The 20,727-nt window shown below is 38.6% G+C and overlaps 1 protein-coding gene across 1 annotated transcript in view; it reads right to left on the minus strand.

Annotated features, from left to right (window-relative positions):
• The window catches only part of LOC149153320 (chaperonin-like RbcX protein 2, chloroplastic), a 121,054-nt gene extending 101,833 nt beyond the window's left edge, over positions 1 to 19,221 (minus strand). The window contains exons 1-2 of the mRNA XM_089441101.1: positions 19,037 to 19,221; positions 18,554 to 18,897 (exon numbers count right to left, since the gene is read on the minus strand). Of these exons, the coding sequence (XP_089297227.1) occupies positions 18,554 to 18,865 (312 nt within the window). The 5' untranslated portion in view covers positions 18,866 to 18,897; positions 19,037 to 19,221. The remainder of the gene's footprint in view (positions 1 to 18,553; positions 18,898 to 19,036) is intronic.
• Between the last annotated feature and the right edge of the window lie 1,506 nt (positions 19,222 to 20,727).

Below are 20,727 nucleotides of genomic sequence, written 5' to 3' on the forward strand. Positions count from 1 at the left end.
TTGAATACAAAGGCACTAGTCTAAAATCATTTCTTTCTTGTGATTGTGTCTTCTTTGTATTAACTGTTTAATCTATCCATTTCAGTTGACCAGGATTTGTTCTAAATTCATCAAGTTGTCCATCTTTAAGTCTCATAGAGCCTGTGTTTCACAGGCTATTCTCATTCATTCACCTTAGGGACTAACCCCCTTGACTTGTCTAGGAGAGAGTCTAAATGGAGTAAGGATTAGAGTGACAGCCCTTACTCCAAGCGTTGTCACGGTTCCTAGACACTTTGTGCGACAACACACTTGATTCAAAATGAGTTTCTTGTTTCTTGTTTTTCTGTTGTGTAGCCTCCTCTATTTGGATGTATTTTCTTCTTTGTTCAATTGAAACCTTAGGGTAAATTGCTATCCCCATGACACCCTTTTTCTCATCACTTTCCAACAACCCACAAAGATGCCTCCTCACACAGGTATATGAACCACTATATGGCTTTCCTCCATGACAACCATGAGGGCACAGAAACTTGTAGCTTCCACCACCTTTTCCCCATTCAAGTTTGGTCACATAATTCCACAAGTGTGTCAATGCAGATTTCCCCTCTTGCATTTCAGTGTCCTCTTCGTCCCCTTCTTCTTCAAACCTTTCCTCCTCCTCATACATTGGGTCACTCAAATGGGGACCACTATCCTCTTGTTCTTCTTCCCTTATTCCTACCACCCCCCCCTTACCATCATGAAAACCAAAAGTGAAATGATACATAGAAGCCAAAAGAACACCATTTTGGAATATGAATATAGATGGAGTCTGGACAACCTACAATGAAATGAGCAAGAAGAAATAATGGCAAAGAGTAGGAGAGGGAGGAGAAAAAATAGAAACAACAATGACAGAAAAATGAGGGAGTTTGGGGTTTACACTTACCTCTTTAGCTCTTGTAGATGGAAGCCCTTCTTTACTTCTACAAGCTCCTCCTCCTTCACTGCTCCTAGCCCCTCCTCCAAGCTCTCCTCAAGCCTCTCTTCTCCTCTCTTCTCTATGTTTTTTTCTCCACTCTTCTCCAAGCTCTCCAAAGATATAAGAGTTGGGAAAAGAGGGGGAAATGACTTTTATCCCCATCTATTATTTCCCTAACTCAACTTAAACCCAACCCCAACTCAAGTTAAAGAAAAATAAAATAAAATTGGGTCGGCCTATGCGGAACTGCTTGTTATGCCTTGGATCCGCTCGAGATCTACCCAGATCTGTGTCCGATCCACAGTGGATCCGAGGCGGATCCCTGTCCGAAACCATGGATGGGGCTCGTGCGGTTCCGGATATCTAGGAACCGGCCCAATGTGATAGAACGCGTATCCGAAAAATCGGATCGCGGTTCCACCAGCGCATCCCCCACGGATCCGTACAGGACACAGTTTCCCCTTTGGAACCTTGGGGGAGGAAGGATCGTGCAACATTGGTTCCAACCAATCTTGAAGGTCAGCAAAACTGTATCTTTTTTACTCTACATTTGTTAAGGCGCCAATGACAAAACCATGTTGTTGAAGTTTATAAAAGACGTCCAACAATGGTCTCCAATAGTCTAGTATGATGGTATACTCAACCTTCCAAAAGGAGGTCTCACTTGAGGCATGCTTGATAGTTGTTGATTAATTAGGGTGCAGAGTGTTGAAAATTGATAGATTAAGTACAAAATTCATTAGATAACAGTTAATCGCAACCATCTAAGCAAACAAAACATAACGCATGCACGAGAAACAAAATAATGTTGATATCATCAATATAAATTACAAGAATATACAAATGACTAGAAGAGTGATTCACTCCTATTCTCTTAAGTTAAGCCAATATTACATCTCATAGATAGAATAAAGTATACGTTGACCATGTGCAAACCTAACAACAACCAAAAACATGATCAACTAACACTCAACAACGAACAACCTTTACAGATCAGCCTTAGCCTCGTATATATAGGTAGATGAGGAGGTTACACAAGATTCTAGAAGACACTATAATCTAAAATATATAACCCAGTCATACAAAAGAGGCTCTACATCCTTAGCAAAATATGTAGAGGATTTGTGTGACTGGATTCTTTGAAGGCCTGAATACTTAGGGTTCTGCGGCTCCCCATCCTCCACTGGTCCATATTCTGTTGGTATTGCTCGGCATCAACACCTAGGCAAAATAGGGCGACAACCAAAGAAATTATTGTCATTCACAACCAGTCTATTTCATGGAAGCCCATCTTAGCCTAAGGTGTTGTATCTCTGGATGGCAGTACATGTTATAATGCCACTATGTACTATAAATAAGGATTACACGCTTTTTCTAACCATAATGATGTATCGAGAAGAAAGAGGTTGAACTTTAATAGAGATTGAAATCATATCCAAGTACAAATTGGCTAATAGTGATATATTTATAGTCTAGAAAATTCTGGAACATATTCTATACTCCTAGTTTTTGAAAATGGATATCACTCTTCCTAATTAGCGAGAAGACTAATTGTGAAATGTTTGGTAAACTACTCTCCATTAGATAAAAATTAAAAGGTACCTGAGATACTTTACAAATCACATTCTAACTTCCAGTACACATACACATAATTTATAGAAAAAAAATGTCCTGTGAGAATGATTCCAAAGTGTTTCATTATATTTAGAGACAAAAGCACAAGAATGATATTCACTCTTTGCAGACAGGTGTCCAATATTTATGTACATTACTTAGGAAATCAATTTTATATATACACAAATGTATCATGTAATTCATTCTTTGAGTATTAGTATTGTGTGGTATTTACATGCACCACAGAGACAAACCATATCCAAATATGTCATGATTGCTAAACCACTTTCGATTCTACTAATATGGGTATAGTTATATCTATGTTATATGTATTGAAGGAGATACGAACATATTTTCTACAACAATAGCTTATTTCTGAGGACAAAGAATTCTAAAAGGTTTCATCATGTTGGCCAAGCATGTAGACAATTGATATTCACTCTCGGAGTAGCATTATAGCCCAACATTTGTAAAGCATGGAAGGAAGATGTGCTTGTCACAGATCCACTTGCTAGTAGGTGTTAAAGTTGGCAACTAGGGATCAATTCCCTCATTTAGCAGCTCCTCTTTTGATGGCACTCTTCACCCTTGAAGAGCTCTTGATGACATCATTCATCATTGGAAATTTTGGATTTTTTTTGTCTTCCTCCAAATGCTTCTTTTTCAGGTTGGCTCAGGTCGGCTCCCCTTCATGTCGGCTCATGGATGAAAAGACATGTCTTTTCACCCCACGTCAACCACTATAAATATAGCATATGTCCTCCTCATTTTGGCACCTCATCACAACAACACATTCTCTCTCTTTTGATTGGTTCGTTCACATCTGAGGCAGCAGATTCTTCTCACACGTGCAAAGGGTGGACTGGGTATCTCTGTTCTTCTGCGTTGACTTTTCTACAGTGACCTTTGACCAACTTTGACCGAGGCTTATTTGGCACTATTTTGCTGCGATTTTTGTGGAGATATCTCTGTTTGGGCAGGCCACACATTCTGGCACAGGAACCGAGGCTTTTGGTGAAGTTTGACCTGCGTTGACCGCAGGGTCTGATCTCAGGTTGACCACAGAATTGACTCTCTGTTTGACCTCATTTGACTGCTCCTTTGATGACTGTTTTTGCTGCTGGTTAATCTCCAAGGAAGGTCGAATTGCCTTGACCTTGACCAAGCTCAAGGAGGACACCTTTACTGCTGTGTTGACCACTGTTGAATTTCTAGTTAGGGCTGTTTGACTGCTGTTGACTGAGAGCAGAATTGCAGATTTTGATTGGGCAATCTATTTCACTAAGGACAGTGGTATTGGATCATCTATTGTACTCTATTGAATATTCTCTCACTACTGAACATTTGATATTTGATAATAAGAAGGATTGATCAAGGGTTTTCCCCACCTTGGGGTTTTTCCCTGGCTTGAGCCAAATCCTTGTGTTCTCTTGTCTTGGATTGTCTTTTGCATTTGTTTATTGTTCTTTATACAGTTACTGTCAATGTGATAATGGTTTATGTGATTGCTAATGGAAATGAAATGGAATTGTTAATTGGGCTAATATGGAACATTGAAGTAATTGTCCTAAGCAAAGAACATGTTAACTAAAATTAACATGGTATCAGAGCTCAAGTGAGGACAAGCCCAAGCAAGAGAGAAAGCAATCACTAAGAAGTTTGTTGACAAGTCTCCATGGCCTCCTCCCTCTTCAAAGATAAGTCAACAATGAGGTATTGAACTATGAGGGCACATTTGCAAACTCTTATTGCAAAAAAAAAAACAACCAAACAAACAAACTATGTTGCAGGTCCTAGAAAGGAAAGAAGATTACTAAAGTAAGGCTTCATCACATCAAAAGACAGTGGCATACCTAGGACCGAGTTCCTAGAAGGAAAAGAATCCAAAATATGGGCATAATTGCAAGCCCTAATCACAAAGTTAAGGCCTCAGGACTGTGCATAAAATTCGTAAGGTTTTGAGAACCTAAATGCTCTGTTCTCAAGGTCCGAGAGGTTGGTTTCATAACTTATGGAGGACGTCATGGCCATGGAAGAAACCAGGTCCCAGATAAGTCTGCTGCAGAACTTGACAAGGAGCTGGAAAACTATCATATTGAAGCCATCTTAACTTATCTTCTGATCTTAAACTTCTCTTCTGCTGATAGAAAGATTTGCAGTTGTAATCTTGTTTCTACAAATAAGATCCTTCTATCATGTATTTGTGAAAGCTGTAAGACAAAAAGATTCTTGAGAAAACTTTCTTTGCATTGTTAGATATTTTCCAGAGCAGTCAGTCACTTATCAATCAATGCTTGATTTCTCATCACATCCAATTATCATGCACTTCTACTTTTGTTAGCTTGGAAGTGAGATTATTAAGGTTCTAGCAGCATTTGAAACTAATGTGTTCTCCATTTGTTATTCATGGGAAGTACGGATTGGGTAGTATATCTGGCCACGTAGCATTTGTATTTTACTTGCTACCATTAATTTCCAGTCAATGATAATTGGTCTGATGTTGAGAAGTAAAAAAGTCATTGTGGTAATGTTATAAAATCCAAATGATCCTGTATGCTTTAAGCTACAGTGAGACTAGAAGCCGACCTGTGTAGGTTACTAATATATCAGAGGTCTTCATCTTTGAAGGAGGAAGTCGCAGTCCTAAAATGATCTGAGCTTGGTCTATCTCTCAAGAAGCCAACCTTGTGACACTCATCAGACTATACATTATCCAAGTCTGGACAGTATGACAAGAATCCATCCTCAATATTTGGCATACATGTGTTGTTTTTTTTAACTATATATATTTGAAGTCTGAACACACTTATTGGTGTTTTGAAAAAGCCCTAACTCAGAACATCTTGTAGTCATACATCTTTTGGAAGGCAGATTGATCATTCTTGAGGAAAAGCTACAGGCATCAAGCAGTGGAAGTATTTGATATTTTTGTAATAAGAGATAAGAAAGGCATTAGTCCTCTTTCAGTTTTGAAAAGAAACAGTCTACTTGAAATCTTCTATATAGTGATTTATCTTGAAAACCTGTAGCAGAGCAGGGATACTGTAGAAAAGTAATCTTGGCAAAGATCTTGGATCTCTGTCTCTAGAAAGGAATAAGCTACAATACAGTAACAGACTAAAAAAAAGACACTTAAAGTTATTTGAAGAAGAACCTTGAGAAGTAATAGTCTCCTAGATTGAAAAATCTCTCTGAGTTTCCTGAAGCTAGCATGTATGTCCTGAAGTTCTGAAACAAGAAAAGCAGCAGCCATACTATATTTTGTTTAAAGGAACACTTGGATAGGCAGACTACATCGGTAGGTCCTATCAGAATTTGGATAGATCTATGATACCCTGTTTGGAGACTCACTGGAAGGAAGTCTTGAAGATGGCAAAGGATCAACAAAGATTGTAGTGCCTTTATGAACAGATTTTGACTTTGAAGTATTCACTCTCAAAGAAGCAAAAAAAAATATGGTGATAAAAGTTGCAATATGAGCAACTTTGGGAGTTTCCTCTTTTGAGAACAAGTACATGGCATCTTGTAGCAGGCCCTTGCAGCAGCCCTTATGATCATGAAGGACAGAGGTATGTAAACCCTAAGGTATGTATAATATATGTTATTTCTGTTTAAGGGTATGAAATGAAAGAAGGTTAGATGTTTATATGATAGAAGGGTTTGTTAGTCTTGATAACCCTAGATGGTTCATGAGAAACCCTAGCCAAATAAAAACCCTAACCCTATTTTGCTAGTTCCCTCGTGAGGACACTATCTCATGATTTCTAGGGTTTGTGAAGAATCTAGGGCATATATGATAAACCCTCTTAATGATTGATGAGGATGAGGTCTAGGGTTTGTATTTAAAAACCCTAGGATTCCAGTTGCATGGAAACCCTAGATTGTTATTTTGATCTCATGCTTTTATTATCACATATTGTGCTTGGTAGTGCTTGTCAATAATTATTACAGGTACCTCCTAAAGAAAGCATTGGAAGGAGGGAACTGAGAGGACCCTGATTTTGGTTGGATCATTGGGCATTTTGATATGCAATGTCAGGATTTTATGAAGAATGGTCGTATGGATACAGATGCCTGGATGAGAAGGTCCTCCTTAGAATGGATTGGTAGCAGTCATCTAGCAATGAAGAAATAAAGTAGTTGTTTTGGATAATCTCATGGGAGGATTTCTTCACCCTGATTGAATAAGGACCATGATGTTTCTTCAGAGTTTTTCTCTCTGATTTGAAGCAAGCTAAAAGTTTGTTGATTCAGTTGCCGCATTGCACATTGTTGAAGGCTAGACGATCAACTGAAGTAAGACTTCAGAGGGAGCTATAGAATCCCTGGCAGAATGGCTTGATGACTCTTCTTGCCCGATGATTATTACAAGAAGGAAGACCATGTCAAAGAACGTTGATGAAGGCAAGACATGACAGTTGATTATGATCTGATGACTCTGATGATGATTCGATATATCTCTGTTACCTGAGAAGCTGCATGGAAACTATATGATTATGATTGGATGATCTTGGCATATGGACCAAAGGATCAATGATAGGAAAAGTAGCAGGTTGCAAATAGCTCGATGGTTATGTTTTGGGCAAGGTCACTTTCCCAATGTTCAAAGGGAGCTATGGTCGAGCTATGATGATTGGTTTGTGAAGATGAAACTATTGATGATGTCTGTCTAACAAATGATGATCCTCTCATTTATCAATGTAAGAGGGAGTTGAATTTTTAAAGTCAAGATAAAATACCTAGCCTTGATGCACTACTTCCTAAGCTTAAAGGTTTGATAAAATGGAGACATTGTTGATCTTGATATAGTTAACTTGTGGAGGCCCTGATTGTTGAAAAATGTGTAACTAGGTTCGGTCTTCATATAGATGAAATGTACTTTTGATTCTTGTAAAGTGTAAAATGAAAGAAAACTTATTATTATTATTATTGGAGCATGGGTTTCATGCTCAAGGTCTTTTATTTTATAGGTCAAGCACCCATTTAGTGCTTCTAAGATTTTTCCTAGGTTAAGAAGTCAAAAGAGTCATTGTCATAAGTTGAAGACCCCATCGGGCACATTGTAACTTGTAAAGAAAATTATTTTTGTCTTAAAAAGTGTCCAGATACCCTCCAAGACCAAGTCAGCCTAAAAGGAAGAGCCATGTCCACCTTGAAGAGCCTATATATAGGAGAAACCTCGTCCTCCTTGAGAGACATTCACTCATCTCTCATTCTAGCGAAGGAGAAGGAAGAAGAAGGCGGCGAAGAAGGAATAAGAAGGCAGCGAAGAAGGAAGAGGACAAAGAAGATCTTTGTTTGTGTTATTTCTCTCTCACACATGCTAAGGAGAACTAGGGCTTTTGCAGCAAGGCCTAGGGTTTCTATCTTCAAGTTCGATCTTGGATAAAAGGAGACAAGTAGGTCAAGTGAAGGTCACCAATGGTAATCCTCATGCTCCTGAAGTGAGGAAAAGCCAAGCAAAGCTCAAAGGAGGGCTCAGAAGGCAAATCGAAGCTCACACGTCTGGCAGCAACAACTACTGGGAGGGCCAACATTTCAAATCTGCAATAGAGGCCAAAATTTATGCAGTTGGAGGTCGAAGAAGTGCTACTGGAAGAGATTTGATTGGGTTTGATAGGATCAAGGTTAGCACATCATCCGGAGAGGTTGGTCTTTGTCTTGGGCGTATCTGAAGTCAGTCTTAAGGTCTTGGAATTTGTTAATTGAAGAATCTATAAGGAAGAGAAGAGATTTGCGAGGTTTCCTCTCAAGTGGAGAGGTTTTGGCCCTGGCTTGCAGCCTATATTCTGTGTTCTTGTTCTTCTTGTTTTGGTAGTTGTTTGATGATTCACACATATAATCATAAGTAACAAAGCTAATAAATAAAAAGTCATCACAAGCAGTTATCAAGTAAAGAGAAATCTCTATAATCATTGCCCTTTTGAATCTTGATTTCTCAACATGGTATCAGAGCTAAGGTTAACTAAGGGCATCATGAAGATCTCTATTGCATTAAGGAATCCCCTCAAGAATTTTTCAAAGGTAGCAAGCCATCTCAAGAGAGGTATCAAGGAAGCATGGAATCTTCTATTCACTACAAAGAAGGAAGGAACCAAGACAAAGTATGAATGACTCTTCTCAGCACTCACTGGCACATTCCAAGACGAAAACATTTGGGTAATCGATAGTGGTGCATCTAGACACATGATTGGTCATCAAAAACAACTAAAGACATTATCAAAGGGAAAATCTTCTTACTCAGTGGAACTTGGAGATAATAAGAGCTATCCTGTAAGAGGAATTGGATCTACGTCTATAGAGCTGGACAATGGAAGCAACATTCATCTCAACAACATCCTATTTGTACTAGGTTTGCATAAGAACTTACTTTCTATTTCAAGTCTAGAAGATAAGGGTGATAGAGTAGGTTTCATTGATGGAAGAATTGTAGTATGGAGTAAAAACTCAAGCATATAGAATGCTAGAGTAATACAAGCAGTTATCAAGTAAAGAGAAATCTCTATAATCATTGCCCTTTTGATTTCTCAACATGGTATCAGAGCTAAGGTTAACTAAGGGCATCATGAAGATCTCTATTGCATTAAGGAAGCTCCTTAAGAAGTGTTCAAAGGTACCAAGCCATCTCAAGAGAGGTATCAAGGAAGAATGGAATCTTCTATTCACTACAAAGAAGGAAGGAACCAAGACAAATGAAGGACTCTTCTCAGCACTAACTGGTACATTCCAAGACAAGAATATTTGGGTAATCGATAGTGGTACATCTAGACACATGCCTAGTCATCACAAACAACTAAAGACATTATCAAAGGGAAAATCTTCTTACTCAATGGAACTTGGAGATAATAAGAGCTATCCTGTAAGAGGAATTGGATCTACATCTATAGAGCTGGAAAATGGAAGCAACATTCATCTCAACAACATCCTATTTGTACCAAGTTTGCATAAGAACTTATTTTCTATTTCAAGTCTAGAAGATAATGGTGATAGAGTAGCTTTGATGGAAGAGTTGTAGTATGGACTAAAAACTCAAGAATAGAGAATGCTAGAGTAATTGGTATGCATGGAGGAAGGATTTACAGGTTGATATCTCCTCTTGCACAAGCTTTGGTTCACATTGAAATCAGCCCATGTGAACTATGGCATAGAAGGTTTGGTCATTTTCATGTCAAATACCTTCCAACTCTAAGTTCTGTAGTAGAAGGAATTCCCGAATTGAAAGAAGATCACGAAGGAATATGCAAAGGATGTGCATTGGTAAGAATACCAAGAGACCATTTGGAAGCAGTGCTTCACGATGAAAAGAAATCTTGGATCTTATTCATTCGATGTTTGTGGTCCTATGACTCCAAAATCACTTGGACGTCATCTATATTATGTCACATTTATAGATGATCATTCAAGGAAAACTTGGATTTACTAGATGAAATACAAGGACAAAGTATTTACAAAATTTCAAGAATTCAAAGTTGAAGTAGAAAATCTTACAAAAAGGAAAATCAAGATACTAAGATCCGATAATGGAGGAGAGTATACATCCAAGGAAATTATAGCTTTTTGTAAGGAATCTGGGATTAAGAGGGAGTTGATAGTCCCATATAATCCGGAACAAAGTGGAGTTGCGGAGCGAAAGAATCGATCCATTGAAAAAAGTGTAAAAGCAATGTTGCATGATCAAGATCTACCGAAGTTTTTGTGGGGAGAAGCCACGAAGACAACTGTATATATTCAAAATCGAAGTCCCCATAGGTCACTGGATAACAAAACTCCCGAAGAAGTATTCACTGGGAAGAAACCAACTGTAGATCATCTTTGAATCTTTGGTTGTCCTATATATATTCATATACCGAAGGACAAAAGAAAGAAGTTGGATCCATCAAGCATGAGAGGAACATTTGCTGGCTACAGCAACTCCTCTAAGGCCTATTGAATCTACATAAAGGAAGGACACCGTATAGAAGTCAATCGAGATGTCATATTTGATGAAAGTATTGCATTCAAGAAATCAAAGAAACTTCCCATGGACTCGGACGATGAAGAACTTCCAGTATTTGAAGAAGAAGTTGACAAGGAAGAAGAAGAATCTCACCATGAAGATGAAGGTCCTAATGAACCTATTCAACTTGTGGTCTTCCCCGAATCAAGAAAGAGACCTAAATGGTTGAAGTCAACACTACTTGATGCAGAAGGTCATGGAGCAACTCAAGGCTCATTTAGGGAAAGCAAGAAGCTCAAACGATATTCTGGGTATGTAACCTACATGACAAAACTAATGGAAGCAGAGCCATCCACTTTTGAAGAAGTTGTCAACCATCAAGAATGGAAGGATGCCATGAATGAAGAATATCGATCTATAATGAAGAATGGAGTGTGGGAGATTGTGCCTAGGCCCGATGACAAATTTGTCGTAACTTCCAAATGGATCTATAAGATCAAACATGCAGCAGATGGAAGTATTGACAAGTATAAGGATAGGTTTGTAGCTAGGGGTTTCTCTCAACTTGAAGGCATCGACTATGAAGAGACATTTGCTCCAACAACAAGGTATACAACTATACATTCGTTAGTCTCGTTGCGAGCATCGATGGGATGGAACATCCACCAAATGGATGTCAAGACTTCATTTCTGAATGGCAGCATTGATGAGGAATTCTATATAGAGAAACCCTTGGGATTTGAAGTTAAAGACAGAAAGGCGTATGTTTGCAGATTGAAGAAGGCATTATATGGCCTCAAACAAGCACCAAGTGCATGGTATGCTAGAATGGATGCGTACCTTCAGAGGTTAGGCTTCACAAAGAGTTTTGTTGATCCAAACCTTTATATTAAGGTTGCGAAGGGTGAACTGATAATCATTTTTTGTAAGTAGATAATCTTCTCTTGATAGGTGTAGAAGGTCGAATTGAAGAATGTAAGAAGCAATTAGCAGCAAAATTTGACATGAAGGATCTAGGGCTAATGCATTACTATTTGGGACTAGAAGTCTAGCAAGGACCTGATGAGATTTATCTGGGTCAAGGGAAGTATGTGATCAAGATGTTGAAGAGGTTTGATATGATGGATTGCAAACCAATGACAACTCTAATGATCACAAACTTGAAAAGACTAAGGAGTTTTGGATCGAGCCCAGTATATCCTTTCAAGTATAGACAATTGATTGGCTCACTAATGTACTTGGTGAATACTTGACCAGACATATGCTTTGCAGTAAATGTTCTCAGTCAATTCCAAGTGGAGCCAAAGCATGATCATTGGATAGCAGCAAAACATATTCTGAGATATCTGCGAGGAACCATCCACTACTACCTGAACTATGATAGAAGTAATGATTTCCAACTAATTGGATATACAAATTCCGACTAGGGAGGCAGTGAGCAAGATGGAAGGAGCACTACAAGAGGATGTTTCAGTTTGGGATCCTCCATGGTCTCATGGATGAGCAGAAAGCAAGATACAGTTGCTTTGAGTAGTACTGAGGCTGAGTATATTGCAGCCTGTGAAGTAAGCAAAAAAGCGGTCTGGTTGAGGAAGCTATTATCCGACCTATTTACAGGACCAATGGACCCTACAATGATACATTGTGATAACACCAGTTGCATACGATTGTCTGAAGACCCAGTATTTCATGGATAGACAAAGCATATCAACAACAAGTATCACTATATTTGGAAGCTAGTACAAGACGGTGTATTGAAACTACAGTATATCTCCATTGATGAGCAGGTTTGCTGACATATTGACAAAATATCTTCCTAATAAGAAGCTTGTGTATATGAGAGACATGCTTGGTTTGGTTGATGTATCCTCCCTAGTTGAGTGGGAGAGATAGGCACATCATTCTTGTCTTCACTTGGGAAGACAGAATGGAGGATTGGGTAAACATCTCGCATCCGATGCTCTCTGAGGATGTGGTAGGGCATCCAAGATAAGAGTAATCATGGACCGATATTCTTTGAGGACTGGCTATCTAAGATAAGAATAGTCCAAAGAAGGTCATACTCTGTGAACGTCGGGGTGGAGTATGTACCTTGAGAGACAATGATGATGGTGTCTATAAATCATTGGTCTCGCCAACATTGTGCTCTGATCTTGTGGAGAGATAAAGTTGTTAGTCAAGGCCTTTCTATGTGACAATGTTGGTTGGTATGATGCTATTATAGATGGGTTACCAATCTGACTCTTCTTATGAGATCTCTTCATATTGAGAATGTCCATGTACCATATATGAATACCTCCCTAGTTAAGAGGGAGTGTTGAAAAATGTGTAACTAGGTTTGGTCTTCATATAGATGAAATGTACTTTTGATTCTTGTAAAGTGTAAAATGAAAGAAAAATTATTATTATTATTTTTGGAGCATGGGTTTCATGCTCAAGGTCTTTTATTTTATAGGTCAAGCACCCATTGAGTGCTTCTAGGGTTTGTCCTAGGTCAAGAAGTCAAAAGAGTCATTGTCATAAGTTGAAGACCCCATCGGGCACATTGTAACTTGTAAAGAAAATTATTTTTGTCTTAAAAAGTGTCCAGATACCCTCCAAGACCAAGTCAGCCTGGCAGCTGGCAAGTCAGCCTAAAAGGAAGAGCCACGTCCACCTTGAAGAGCCTATATATAGGAGGGAACTCGTCCTCCTTGAGACACATTCACTCATCTCTCATTCTAGCAAAGAAGAAGGAAGAAGAAGGCAACGAAGAAGGAAGAGGACGAAGAAGATCTTTGTTTGGGTTATTTCTCTCTCACACATGCTAAGGAGAACTAGGGTTTCTACAACAAGACCTAGGGTTTCTATCTTCAAGTTCGATCTTGGAGAAAAGGAAACAAGTAGGTCAAGCGAAGGTGACTAAGGGTAATCCTCATGCTCCTGAAGTGAGGGAAAGTCAAGCGAAGGTGACTAAGGGTAATCCTCATGCTCCTGAAGTGAGGAAAAGTCAAGCGAAGGTGACTAAGGGTAATCCTCATGCTCCTGAACTGAGGGAAAGACAAGCGAAGGTCAAAGGAGGGCCCAAAAGGCAGATCGAAGCTCACACATGTCGCAACAGCAACCGCTGGGGGGGTCGAAATTTCAGATCTGTAGTGGAGGCCGAAATTTCTGCAGCTGGAGGCCGAAGAAGTGCTACTGGAAGAGATTTGACTGGGTTTTATAGGATCAAGGTTAGCACATCATCCAGAGAGGTTGGTCTTAGTCTTGGAGGGTTCTGAAGTCGGTCTTAAGGTCTTGGAATTCGTCAATTGAAGAATCTATAAGGAAGAAAAGAGATTTGCGGGTTTTCCTCTCAAATGGAGAGGTTTTGGCCCTGGCTTGTAGCCTATATTCTGTGTTCTTGTTCTTCTTGTTTTGGTAGTTGTTTGATGATTCACACATATAATAATAAGTAACAAAGCTAATAAGTAAAAAGTCATCACAAACAGTTATCAAGTAAAGAGGAATCTCTATAATCATTGCCCTTTTGATTTCTCAACACTGATCGGACAAATGCCTTGTGATGAAGACTCTGAGACAATTTATGGTTAAACCTCATATATTGGATAACTGCTTATTATTGACTGAGATACACTGTCGGGAATTTGAGGCTACATGGATATTTTGATGTTGAATGGGTTGGCAGTATGGTGGATAGAAAGAGCACGTTTGGATGTTGCTTCTCTTTGGGATCTGCTTCAATTTCTTGGATAAGCAGAACACAGAAATTGGTTGCTCTAAGCGCAGTCGAGGTTAAATATATTGCAGCTAGTATGGCATGTTATGAAGTAATTTGGTTGAGGAATCTCTTTAGTAAGCCATTTGAGCATGTGTTGGAAACCACTGTTGTATGTCGCAATAATCAGAGTGGGATTCGCCTTTTAGAGAATCCCGTGTTCCACAACCGCTCCAAGCTTATTGGCATCAGGTACCACTTTATTTGGATACGGTACAGCGAGGAGCAATCAAGCTCCATCATTTCAAGATGGATGTGCAGGTTACTGACATCCTCGCAAAGTTTCTTGGTAAGGTCAAGTTTATATTCCTTTAGAGAGAGGTTGGGAGTCGTGGAAAGACCCTACTATGAGGATCTCAATTGAACATTGAGCTCTGGGAGTTCCTAGGGGGCCTGGGATACTTCTTGGAGCTATGTGCGACCATCGGGTGTGTGGTTCACCTTCCCCTATAGGTACATTGTGTATAGGGTGAGTGGTTCATCTTCCCCTATGATAGCCCTTAATGATATATGTGAGCATAGGGTGAGTGGTTCACCTTCCCCTACGATTGATGATATATGCATAGGATGAGTGGCTCACCTTCTCCTATGGCATATGAGCAGGATGAGTGGTTCACCTTTTCCTGTGGATGCCCCAGCATACATCCTACCCATGTAGTCCGAGACTTATGGGAAGTACCTCTCATCTAGTCAATGAGTTGGGAAAAGAGGATAGGGACCATAGCACTACAGATGGACGCATCGTGTACTGCCATACTCCCTATGACTAGGATGCATGATGTTCAACAACTTGATCACTCAAGATCAAGTCTGATTGGGGTTCTACCCCTAGTTATGTGGACTAAATTTTGTCAGTGGAGAGTGGCAAGGTCTTGTGACTCACTTTCAATCGATTCTTCTTATTATCTATATCAGGTTTTCAGCAACGTTGAGACAAGATGCAAAGATGGTTCATGATGACGAGATGGTATGAGTCAAATATTGGCAGGAGGAATTCTCCCTAGTTGAGAGGGAGTGTTAAAGTTGGCAACTAGGGATCAATTCCCTCATTTAGCAGCTCCTCTTTTGATGGCACTATTCACCCTTGAAGAGCTCTTGATGACATCATTCATCATTGGGAATTTTGGAAAAAAAAAAATTGTCTTCCTCCAAATGCTTCTTTTTCAGGTCAGCTCAGGTCGGCTCCCCTTCATGTCGGCTCATGGATGAAAAGACATGTCTTTTCACCCCACGTCAACCACTATAAATATAGCATATGTCCTCATTTTGGCACCTCATCACAACAACATATTCTCTCTTTTGATTGGTTCGCTCACATTTGAGGCAGCAGATTCCTCTCACACGTGCAAAGGGTGGACTGGGCATCTCTGTTCTTCTGCATTGACTTTTCTACAGTGACCTTTGACCAGCTTTGACCAAGGCTTATTTGGAACTATTTTGCTGTGATTTTTGTGAAGATATCTCAGTTTGGGCAGGTTGCACATTCTGGTACAAGAACTGAGGTTTTTGGTGAAGTTTGACCTGCGTTGACTGCAGGGTCTGATCTCAAGTTGACTCTCTGTTCAACCTCATTTGACTGCTCTTTTGATGACTGTTTTTGCTGCTGGTTAATCTCCAAGGAAGAATTGCCTTGACCTTGACCGAGCTCAAAGACACTTTTACTGCTGCGTTGACCACTGTTGACTTTCTGGTTAGGGCTGTTTGACTGCTGTTGACTGAGAGCAGAATTTCAGATTTTGATTGGGCAATCTATTTGACTAAGGACAGTGGTATTGGATCATCTATTGTACTCTATTGGATATTCTCTCCCTGCTGAACATTTGATATTTGATAATAAGAAGGATTGATCAAGGGTTTTCCCCATCTTGGGGTTTTTCCCTGGCTTGAGCCAAATTCTTGTGTTCTCTTGTCTTGGCTTGTCTTCTGTATTTGTTTATTGTTCTTTCTACAGTTATTGTCAATGTGATAATGGTTTATGTGATTGCTAATGGAAATGAAATGGAATTGTTAATTGGGCTAATATGGAACATTGAATTAATTGTCCTAAGCAAAGAACATGTTAACTAAAATTAACAGTAGGTACCTATTTAATATGAATAAAACATTATTCATGGAAGGATTCTTTGAACTTCTTGTTAGGTTTTCCTATATTAGCATCGCTTGGGATTATTGTGCATGTTATGTAATAAAGATAGAAGATGTATTTGGTGAAATTATATTATCGGTCCTATGCAAAACTGGTATTTCAATGCTTGCTTCCTCAGCTTTTTCAAATGAGGCAATTGGAATATATAAGTGCTACACCTTTTTTTTCTCAAAACTTTGGTATCACACTGGGGGTGTGAGTCTGTGATACTGGTACCACAAAATTTGTGAAATCATCTAGACTGCAATTTGATATTTATACTTGTGTAAACTGTTTTCCTTGATAAATCAAAATCACCAAGATCCAATTTTCAAATTTATTAGTCAATAATTTCATTCCTTGCACCTGACAGATCATACCTTCCATGATTTCTGGTTGACATTCAAGCTGCCAAATAGTATCACGGGATGGAAACCAGGTTAAGGTATGAAAATATGGATGAACTCAGTATGATGGTGGAGTCAAATATAAGGTAAGGATAAGAGTTACAAAATTATGGATCACCAAGTTGCTCAAAACAAACGAAACATGCCTGGTGCAAAAGAAATATTTATTGAATATTCCAACAACAAGAGTGAAAAAATGAGCAACAATAAAAAATAATTCTTACAAACAGATCAAAGAACCTTAATGTCTGCAACACTGTGAAAGAAGACGTGAATCTGAATTCAAACTTAAAAAGTTTAAAATGAAGAAAATTTATTGCAGCACTAAAATTGACAAAAAAATCCACTTCAGTTTTTCTTTGTTCAATAGCACCTACATTTATAATTTTTACAAATCAGGATGGAAAGTCCTACCCACTTTTTGTCTTTACAAATTCTTTTGGTAACCTTCATTAGAAGGAACAATATAACTAAGAATGAGTGGCTAGATTTCTAGTAATTAACAGAAGACATTATCTTACAGGTCATTGAAACTTTAACAGTCACGGAATGATCACGCTCACACACATTACAGTGTAGGTTCCATTGCCGGAACAAACCTCAATCCATATATAGGGAGCATCAGTCTCAATTACGATGGCTTCTTGCCTGACCATTGTTGCAATATTCACTTATTTTATCAAATTTGGGTGGGTTCTGCACTACTTATATACACGACCTATAAGTCTTCAAACGCAGAAAGGGGAAGTGGAAATCATCTCAACAATCATGAAACTATTCTAGTTGCTCAAAAAACAATTTGCACTAATTTAGACAAAGAACTGCTAACAGGGCAGTTTTAAATGAATGAATCCTAACATAAACAACTTATAAGACCTATTTCTCAACTTACGGAGTCACCATTAAGCCAAAAGAGCGATCCATTGATTTATTAAGTCCCTTATTCTACCTTAAAAACATGCCAAGATCTGTTTTTTTAATGAAATCGTCATTTGTTGCAATCTAAAGTAAATTGTTCCAAGGAACACTTAAAAGAAACAGATAACCCATCCTATGTTCAGAGTTTGATATTTTCAATGCAACATCCTGATAATGTGTTCTGCTAAGGTCAAAGTCGATCAATATCGATCAAATGCTTCAAGCTTTCAGATTCTCTTAAAGAACAGGGCATTTTAAGAATTTTTCTGCTTTTCCTGATATCAGCCAGTGCAAAGAGGCTCTAAGCTAAATACTTTCCAACTGAAATAAATTGTGCAATTAAAACAAATGAATTCTTTCTAAGCCATCCTTTTGCAATTAATTAAATCAATTGTTTAAACCCTAAATTAGTAGTTGTAACACTATTTTCCCACATTAATTGACCTATTCTATCTCCCAGAACTAGAACTTGGAGATCCTTTTTCCTCTTGATAAGGCCTCCTAATAAATGAAACCTTAGAGCCATCTTTCCTAAGTAGATTGATCCTCAATAGAGAGGAAAAGATAATCCATGTACATGGATTATTTTTACCATCGCCACCAACGGTCGTTGGTTCAGGGCTCCGTTCTTGCAGTGGTGTGCCCAACTTGCATGGCAGGAGGCTGGCTCCAAGTTTTGCCCAAATTTTGCATGGCATGAGGCTGGCAACAAGTTTTGCCCAATTTTTGATGCAATAGATACCCCTCTCCCAAAGGACTCCGAGCCCCTTCAGACATGTTTCTGGAAAAACTATACCATTACCCCGAAGGAAAAAAAAGTCTTTAACACGAGAAATTGAAATTGAAGGCGTACCTTGCCAACATCATCGAAACTCTCCTCATATTGCCCTGCAATCTCGTCGACCACCACAAGGGGCCGGCAATCCCGGTGTCTCCTGGCAGAGGCATAAACAACTCGTGCGAACACTCTGGCACTCAAACGCCAATCTTGCCATGCATCTGTCAACGAGCTGCTCAATGGCCCAGGCACTGACGCCTCTCTCCGCTTTCTCCTTCCATTTCTACTGAATTTGAAGCTGAATCCAGCCTCTGAAATAATTATAGTCCTACATGGCTCTACAAGGACATTCCCAATTGAGCCAAACATTGATACAGCTCCCACCATCCTCCAAAAGGCTGGTGGGTACCTTCAAAACACTGCCATTCAACACCCCACATGATTGAAATGCTAGCATATTCCTATTTGACAATGAAAATACATTGAATTGCAGAATGCAAATAATGACTTCAAGAACCTATGAATTTGCTGCAGGTTTTCGTTCATATTCCTCCTTACCTTGTGCTAATATCGATAGCTATCGATCTGACGAAAATTCTGAGGTCAATGTCAGAGAGGAGTTACTGGAGCAATCTCGGTACCAGGACGTTACAACTTGCACTTGCGCGCAGGGAATTTCATATGATTCACACAAGGGAATAAAAGTCTTGTCGTGCCTCTTTTAAGTCAGACTAGGATTCCTTGAATCTAATGTGTTGCATTCCGTTTTGACAACCAATTTAAGCCTCACATTCCTTTTGTCACCTTGCAGCTTCAAGTTAAATCTCAATAAACGATGATTTGCAATGTGCATTCTCAGCCACAATAATTGCGCTTTTCCTTGAAATTTGGTCGCTAGAGTGATCCTTACGCAGCCTCGTATATATGAGCCACCGCTGCGAAGCATTATCATATCCAACTGATTAGTGTACGATAACTTAGCCGTTGAGTTGTGCATATATTTTAATTCACGAGGGTAATGTAAGGTTAAGTCTTTTAAAACAATTTTAAAAGATAAAAATGGTTAAATATTTTTCGAGGATAGGAAATAAATTTTGCTCATCAAGTTTCTGGAGCACGGTGGTAAATTGTTGAGGTGTACACTCAAACATCGGATATCTCAACAATTTCACACAGTTTTCCAGAAAACACCTTAACAATTTCACACAATGTTCCAAACGTTTGAGTGTACACTTCAAACAACTTTTAACAATTTCACAGAGTGCGAGCTTCATGATCAATATGTACTTAATGGAGAAAATAAATTTGTTCGATGTGATTAATTTGATGATGTATGGAAGAGGTTAAAAGAAAATGAAAGTAAAGCACTATTGATCTGTAATAAATGCCAATTATAATACATAGAGAATGATAGCTAATTTAATATGGCTTAAGTTGCAATGCGAATGCAAAAGACAATAAATAGTAAATAGTTGTGAAAGTTTATTTAGTGGCATGTCTATATGAATTTATAAACATATTGTATGGTAGAAGGAGAAAGGGCTTTAGATACAAGTATAAAAAAATATGAATATGAATATGAATATATAAGGATAACAATCTCAAAAAAGAAAAGATAATTAAAGATGAGGAAAAACAAAACAACCATCTTAAAACAAGAGGAAAGAGAAAAAAATTACACTCACTATCTTCTATCTTTTTTGGTTTATATACCGACAAGCTTGAGGGGTGGTTAAATTTGAAAGGGGGTGATGGTATCTATTTGGGCAAGTTTGTTATAAGGCTTCTTTTGTATGCAGATGATCTTATTTTGATTGCTAAATCTGCTCTTGGTTTGCAAGAGCACTTACTATCCCTTGAGCATTTTTGTAGAAGGGTGGGGATGCAAGTCAATATTAGCAAAACAAAAGTAGTGGCTTTCTCTAAAAAAAGAAATCATAACCAACATAAGTTCTACTTTGAAGGTAGCATTCTAGAATAAGTTGTGGATTACAAATACCTTGAAATTGACTTCAACAAAAATCTAAGTTGGGATGGTTGTAGAAAAAAAGAACTTTGGGGAGTTGGAAAGCATTTTATGCTTTTCAAAATAGGTGTAGAGAGGTAGAGTTATGGGACTGAAAAACCACTCAAACTCTTTTTGGGCTTCTAGTGATTTTGATGATTCTTTATGGTTGTGAATTGCGGGCCAATAGTACATCCGACATGCAGTGGAAACAAAATGAGAAAATTCAAAAATGTTTGATTAC

The sequence above is a fragment of the Pinus tabuliformis genome, chromosome 9 (genome assembly GCF_031772625.1).
Source record: "Pinus tabuliformis cultivar Carrire ecotype Pingquan chromosome 9, CPIR1, whole genome shotgun sequence".
Lineage (NCBI taxonomy): Eukaryota > Viridiplantae > Streptophyta > Pinopsida > Pinales > Pinaceae > Pinus > Pinus tabuliformis.